This window comes from Anomaloglossus baeobatrachus, chromosome 3 (assembly GCF_048569485.1).
Source record: "Anomaloglossus baeobatrachus isolate aAnoBae1 chromosome 3, aAnoBae1.hap1, whole genome shotgun sequence".
Taxonomy (NCBI): Eukaryota; Metazoa; Chordata; class Amphibia; order Anura; family Aromobatidae; genus Anomaloglossus; species Anomaloglossus baeobatrachus.
The window spans coordinates 630,820,638-630,828,043 of NC_134355.1; the positions used below are offsets into that span (position 1 = coordinate 630,820,638).

At 51.1% G+C, this 7,406-nt stretch overlaps 1 protein-coding gene across 1 annotated transcript in view; it reads right to left on the minus strand.

The window, feature by feature from the left end:
• The window catches only part of NBAS (NBAS subunit of NRZ tethering complex), a 1,027,824-nt gene extending 1,021,417 nt beyond the window's left edge, over positions 1–6,407 (minus strand). The window contains 2 exon segments of the mRNA XM_075341124.1: positions 28–82; positions 6,305–6,407. Of these exon segments, the coding sequence (XP_075197239.1) occupies positions 28–82; positions 6,305–6,406 (157 nt within the window). The 5' untranslated portion in view covers position 6,407.
• Between the last annotated feature and the right edge of the window lie 999 nt (positions 6,408–7,406).

Here is a 7,406-nt window from a genome sequence, read left to right on the forward strand (position 1 = left end):
TCCAGATAATGGCGCAGCCCCGGGTACCTGTAATCGCCTTGGTGAGGACAAACGACGCTCCGTGTTCACCGCCACCTCGAGGCTGCAAACAAAATACAAAATTACACAGAAGGAAAGGACGGCGGCCACAAATCATCCCGGTAACTCTGGAAGCGCATGGCCCCGTGTAGGAGTCCTGCTCACAGGCCTGGCTTCAGTGTATACATTACACCCCGCGGTGCTATACTCTGTGCAGAGGGTTCCTGCAGCTCTCAAATAAGCTTATAGTACGCAGCATTATTTATGGGCTTACCGTACTATACCGATCTGTGCGGCATTATTTATGGGCTTACCGCACTATACCGATCCGTGCAGCATTATTTATGGGCTTACCGTACTATACCGATCTGTGCGGCATTATTTATGGGCTTACCATGCTATACCGATCTGTGCAGCATTATTTATGGGCTTACCGCACTATACCGATCCGTGCAGTATTATTTATGGGCTTACCGTACTATACCGATCTGTGCGGCATTATTTATGGGCTTACCGTACTATACCGATCTGTGCGGCATTATTTATGGGCTTACCGCACTATACCGATCTGTGCGGCATTATTTATGGGATTACCGTACTATACCGATCTGTGCAGCATTATTTATGGGCTTACCGTACTATACCGATCTGTACGGCATTATTTATGGGCTTACCATGCTATACCAATCTGCAAGAAATTATTTATGGGCTTACCGTTCTATACCGATCTGTGCGGTATTATTTATGGGCTTACCATGCTATACCGATCTGTGCAGCATTATTTATGGGCTTACCGTACTATACCGATCTGTGCGGTATTATTTATGGGCTTACCGTACTATACCGATCTGTAAGAAATTATTTATGGGCTTACCGTACTATACCGATCTGTAAGAAATTATTTATGGGCTTACCGTACTATACCCATCTGTGCAGCATTATTTATGGGCTTACCGTACTATACCGATCTGTGCGGCATTATTTATGGGCTTACCATGCTATACCAATCTGTAAGAAATTATTTATGGGCTTACCGTTCTATACCAATCTGTGCGGTATTATTTATGGGCTTACCATGCTATACCGATCTGTGCAGCATTATTTATGGGCTTACCATGCTATACCGATCTGTGCAGCATTATTTATGGGCTTACCATGCTATACCGATCTGTGCAGCATTATTTATGGGCTTACCGTACTATACCGATCTGTGCGGCATTATTTATGGGCTTACCGTACTATACCGATCTGTGCAGCATTATTTATGGGCTTACCGTACTATACCGATCTGTACGGCATTATTTATGGGCTTACCATGCTATACCAATCTGTAAGAAATTATTTATGGGCTTACCGTTCTATACCAATCTGTGCGGTATTATTTATGGGCTTACCATGCTATACCGATCTGTGCAGCATTATTTATGGGCTTACCGTACTATACCGATCTGTGCGGCATTAGTTATGGGCTTACCGTACTATACCGATCTGTGCGGTATTATTTATGGGCTTACCGTACTATACCGATCTGTAAGAAATTATTTATGGGCTTACCGTACTATACCGATCTGTGCAGCATTATTTATGGGCTTACCGTACTATACCGATCTGTGCGGCATTATTTATGGGCTTACCGTACTATACCGATCTGTACGGCATTATTTATGGGATTACCGTACTATACCGATCTGTGCAGCATTATTTATGGGCTTACCGTACTATACCGATCTGTGCGGTATTATTCATGGGCTTACCGTACTATACCGATCTGTGCGGCAATATTTATGGGATTACCGTACTATACCGATCTGTACGGCATTATTTATGGGCTTACTGCACCATACTGATTGTGCGGTATTATAAAACACTGCAATTTCTGATCACAGAATATAAGGTCGCTGCCTCCTATCCCATTCTCACCTGGAAAGTAGCAAATATTACCACTATAAATCCCATGGATTAGAAAACATTCACATTTTCTTATTAAAGGGACTGATCCTAAATCAATCGATCAACTGATCACTGAACCTGGCGCCCACAATAATCCCCTGGTAGCCGAGGTTTCCCCTGCAGCGGCCACTACAGGCCACATGTGGTATTACCTGAAAGATTCATCAAAATAATGGAAAATGCCAATACATGCAAGGGGGATGTCCACCACTGGGGATAACTATATATTTAAACAAAACATACTGATATGTGGGGCTAAAAATTGTTTTTGCAATTGGGCAATTACAGATTTTTGCATATTTAGCTTTGTTTCCCTGCACATTCAGGTGTTATGTGGTCTGTGATCATATATTAACAGAGAGAAGCTCAGACAAAAAAAAAATAAAGTCATAAAGTCCCAGTCAGATCGTCACTGTGAGCTCACTGATGGATTCTCAGTTGACTCATTTTGCAGTCAACGATGGATTGCCTGAATGCGCCTTTAGTTGGTGACTTTCTCTTGTAATGGGGAGAATGAAGTAAGATCTGAGCTTTCTGGCATTGCTTTATTTCCGAGGGTTAAAAAAAAAAGGGGATTTGATTTTGAAAGTCAACCGTGCCAGTTCTTGTACCCACGGTCGGGGGCAGCACTTAGTGGACCCGAGCATGTGCCGGGGTCCATTGTAGCTGGGGGTCTGCGCTACAATTTGGGATATCAGTCATTTATGTGCGCAGCGTGCAGGACGGGTCACATCACACTGAACACTGAGGGGCGACTTATCTGTGATCAAAGCGCTGCAGGAACCGGAGGCACCAAATCCACGACCCGGCTCCTGCCTAACACAGACCGTCCGCGTGCCAACGTCCAAGTGTCCTCCAGGAACAGACCGGGCACACCTCTGCTGTAATCTACACCACATTCACACATACGGTGGATCCCAGAAAACACCGCCTCTACCTACTTTTTGGAGAAGTGATGGAGCTGGGGTGTAATAGGTGGGCTGCACCCCATGATGTAAATATGCTGTGTGTTATGGTTGGGTAGGTCAGTGGTAGAGTGAGATTTAGAAGGGATGTTAAATATGATAGGGTTAAAAGGGACCCACCCAATTTTGATACCCAACCATGATAAAGTCCGACAGCTGAGGGCTGGTATTCTCAGGCTGGGGAGACCCATGCTTATTGGGCCCCACCAGACTAAAAATAGCAGCCTCCAGCCGCCCAGAATTGCCACATCCATTAGATGTAACAGTCTTGACACTTTACCTGACTCTTCCCAATTGCCCTGGTGCAGTGACAATCGGGGTAATTAACAGTTAATAACAGCCCATAGCTGCCACTAAGCCTTAGATTAGTATGTGGGATGCGTCTATGAGACACCCCCCCATCATTAAACCTGTATGTGAAAAGAAATAAATACAAATAAAAAAAAAAAATCTTTATTTGAAATACAATATAAAAAAGAAAAAACACCCTCTTTCACCCCTTTATTAACCCCAAAAACACTCAGGTCCTAAGTAATCCACATGAGGTCCCAGAACAATCCCAGCTCTGCTACATCTGAAGTCACAGTGAGCAGCCAGCAGCCATAGAACATGGCCGCCCGCTGGGAGCTTCAGGCAGAGACTTAAGGGGGCTTTACACGCTACGATATCGTTGTTTTATCGTCGGGGTCACGTTGTTAGTGACGCACATCCGGCGTCATTAACGATATCGCAGCGTGTGACACGTACCTGCGACCTTAAGCGACCTCAAAAATGGTGAAAATCGTTCACCATGGAGAGGTCGTCCCAAACTCAAAAATTGGTAAGGGTTGTTTTTCGTTGTGGTTCGTCGCTCCTGCGGCAGCACACATCGCTGTGTGTGACACCGCAGGAACGAGGAACGTCTCCTTACCTGCCGCCGGCTACAATGAGGAAGGAAGGAGGTGGGCGGGATGTTTACATCACGCTCAGCTCCGCCCCCCCACTTTGATTGGCCGGCCGCTTAGTGACGTCGCTGTCTGTGATGCCGAACGTCCCTCCCCCTTGAGGGAGGGATTGTTCATCAGTCACAGAGACGACGACTACCAGGTATGTGCGTGTGACGCTGCCGTAGCGATAATGTTCGCTGCGGCAGCGATCACACAATTTCGCTTGCACGACGGGGGCGGGTACTTACACGCTCGATAACGCTAGCAATATCGCTACCGTGTAAAGCACCCTTTAGGCTATTTGCGGTAACAGCTGGATGTTCCCACGGTCCTGCACCTGTGACCGCAGGTAACATCATCTGAGGTGATTTCATTAAAATGAGTGACCTCAGGTGAGGTCACATAACGTCAGGTTACCTGCTGTCACAGGTGGAGGACTGTGGGATTCTCTAGCTGTGACCGCAAGTCACCTCAGTGACGTCACCACTGATCACGCGGCTCATTCGATCTCTGCCTGAAACTCACAGAGGGCGGTCATGTTCTATGGTATTTGCTGTGACTTCATCTGTAGCAGAGCTGTAATCGCCGTGGGACCTCGTGTGGATTACATTGGACCTAAGTGTTTTGGGGTTAATTGGTAAAAGAGGGTGTTTTTTGTATTTCATTTTAAATAAAGGATTTTTCAATGTTTGTTTCTTTTGACTTAAAAGATTAGTAATGGGGGAGGACTCAAATGCCCCTCATTACTAATTTAGGGTGTGATGGCAGCTGTGGGCTGTTAACTTATTACCCCGACTGCCACTGCACCAGGGCAATTGGGAACAGCCAGGTAAAGTGCTGCGAATGTTGCATCTAATGGATGTGGAAATTCCGGGTGGCTGCAGGCTGCTATTTTTAGGCATGGTGGCAGCTCAATAACCATGGGTCTACCCAGCCTGAGAATACCAGCCCCCAGGTGTCGGGCTTTATCACGGCTGGGAATCAAACTTGAGGGGGACCGCATGTCAGCTTTTTAAATGTATTTAAACATTTTTTTTTTAAAAAAAAAGCTGTATGTGGTCCCTTTTATTTTGATACACAGACAAGATAAGCGTACAGCTGGGGGCTGCAGCCTGTAGCCCTATGGCTTATCGGCGCTCAGTATCATAATATGGGGGACCCTAGGCCATATATTTTTTTTTTTATTATTATTATTACTGTACAATAGACCCGCAGACAGTGCCTGTGATTGGAAGCGTCAGCTTGGGGCGTGTCTGACTGCAACCAATCACAGAAGCCAGTGGGTGGGGAAAGCAGTGCATATTCATGAGCCTAGTGAGTGGCCCTGGAATTCAATGAGTAGCCGTGGGAGACGTTACGGCCGCAGAGCCTCAGTAAGTACAGCCCGCTTGCTATATTATCTTTCTTTTTTTGTGTATTTCCAGAGTGCCGGATCTGGAAAAATACCTGGAATTCTCTGAGAACACCGGGACCAGCACTTGGGTATCTTTGACACCACGCGGGTCTGGACTTTTACAGTCCATGTATGCCCATCACCCATTGCTCAGGGTCCAGCCGCCACCGCTCAGAGTCCAGCAGCGCCCAGCCGCCGCCGCTCAGGGTCCAGCAGCGCCCAGCCGCCGCCGCTCAGGGTCCAGCAGCGCCCAGCCGCCGCCGCTCAGGGTCCAGCAGCGCCCAGCCGCCGCCGCTCAGGGTCCAGCAGCCCCCAGCCGCCGCCGCTCAGGGTCCAGCAGCCCCCAGCCGCCGCCGCTCAGGGTCCAGCAGCCCCCAGCCGCCGCCGCTCAGGGTCCAGCAGCCCCCAGCCGCCGCCGCTCAGGGTCCAGCAGCCCCCAGCCGCCGCCGCTCAGGGTCCAGCAGCCCCCAGCCGCCGCCGCTCAGGGTCCAGCAGCCCCCAGCCGCCGCCGCTCAGGATCCAGCAGCCCCCAGCCGCCGCCGCTCAGGGTCCAGCAGCCCCCAGCCGCCGCCGCTCAGGGTCCAGCAGCCCCCAGCCGCCGCCGCTCAGGGTCCAGCAGCCCCCAGCCGCCGCCGCTCAGGGTCCAGCAGCCCCCAGCCGCCGCCGCTCAGGGTCCTGCAGCCCCCAGCCGCCGCCGCTCAGGGTCCTGCAGCCTCCAGCCGCCGCCGCTCAGGGTCCTGCAGCCTCCAGCCGCCGCCGCTCAGGGTCCAGCAGCCCCCAGCCGCTCAGGGTCCAGCAGCCCCCAGCCGCCGCCGCTCAGGGTCCAGCAGCCCCCAGCCGCCGTCGCTCAGGGTCCAGCAGAGCTATTCCATTTGGTTTCACCCTACTCTTTATACTGATTGACCCTGTTTGCTATATTGGGCATCTGATCTTTATTTTCCTATGGGCACAGGCACTTTTCTAGCTGTAGGACTAGAACTCCCAGAGCGCTGTGATGCCGGTGCTGTGTCCTGTCCCGCTGCTCCCGATCACAGCCCCGGGCCTCCGCTCACCTGCACACCGGGCTCCGGAGGCCACTCTGTGTTTATCAGCAGGTCATACAGGATGTTCTCCTCTCCGGTCCCGCCGGCTGTCGTGTCCATAGGCGCCGCCATCTTTACTACTGGAAAGCGAAGTGACAGCGCAGGAGAGGAGTCGTGTCAGAGGAGATGATGACGTCACCGGAAGAGGCGGAGCCTCCACGATCAAAGCGCAGCGTACAACTCACCGTTCGTAGGACGATAGGTGTCTGACGGGAGCAATGTGCTGCAGGAGGGAGGATGAGGCAGAGGAGCAATGTGCTGCAGGAGGGGAGGATGAGGCAGGGGAGCAATGTGCTGCAGGAGAATGAGGCAGGGGAGCAATGTGCTGCAGGAGAATGAGGTATGGGAGCAATGTGCTGCAGGAGGATGAGGTATGGGAGCAATTTGCTACAGGAGGATGAGGCAGGGGAGCAATGTGCTGCAGGAGAATGAGGCCGGGGAGCAATGTGCTACAGGAGGAGGATGAGGCCGGGGAGCAATGTGCTACAGGAGGATGAGGCAGGGGAGCAATGTGCTGCAGGAGAATGAGGCAGGGGAGCAATGTGCTACAGGAGGATGAGGCAGGGGAGCAATGTGCTGCAGGAGAATGAGGCAGGGGAGCAATGTGCTGCAGGAGAATGAGGCAGGGGAGCAATGTGCTGCAGGAGGATGAGGCAGGGGAGCAATGTGCTGCAGGAGAATGAGGCAGGGGAGCAATGTGCTGCAGGAGGATGAGGCAGGGGAGCAATGTGCTGCAGGAGAATGAGGCAGGGGAGCAATGTGCTGTAGGAGAAAGGCAGGGGAGCAATGTGCTGCAGGAGAATGAGGCAGGGGAGCAATGTGCTGCAGGAGAATGAGGTATGGGAGCAATGTGCTGCAGGAGAATGAGGTATGGGAGCAATGTGCTGCAGGAGGATGAGGTATGGGAGCAATTTGCTACAGGAGGATGAGGCAGGGGAGCAATGTGCTGCAGGAGAATGAGGCCGGGGAGCAATGTGCTACAGGAGGATGAGGCAGGGGAGCAATGTGCTACAGGAGGATGAGGCAGGGGAGCAATGTGCTGCAGGAGAATGAGGCAGGGGAGCAATGTGCT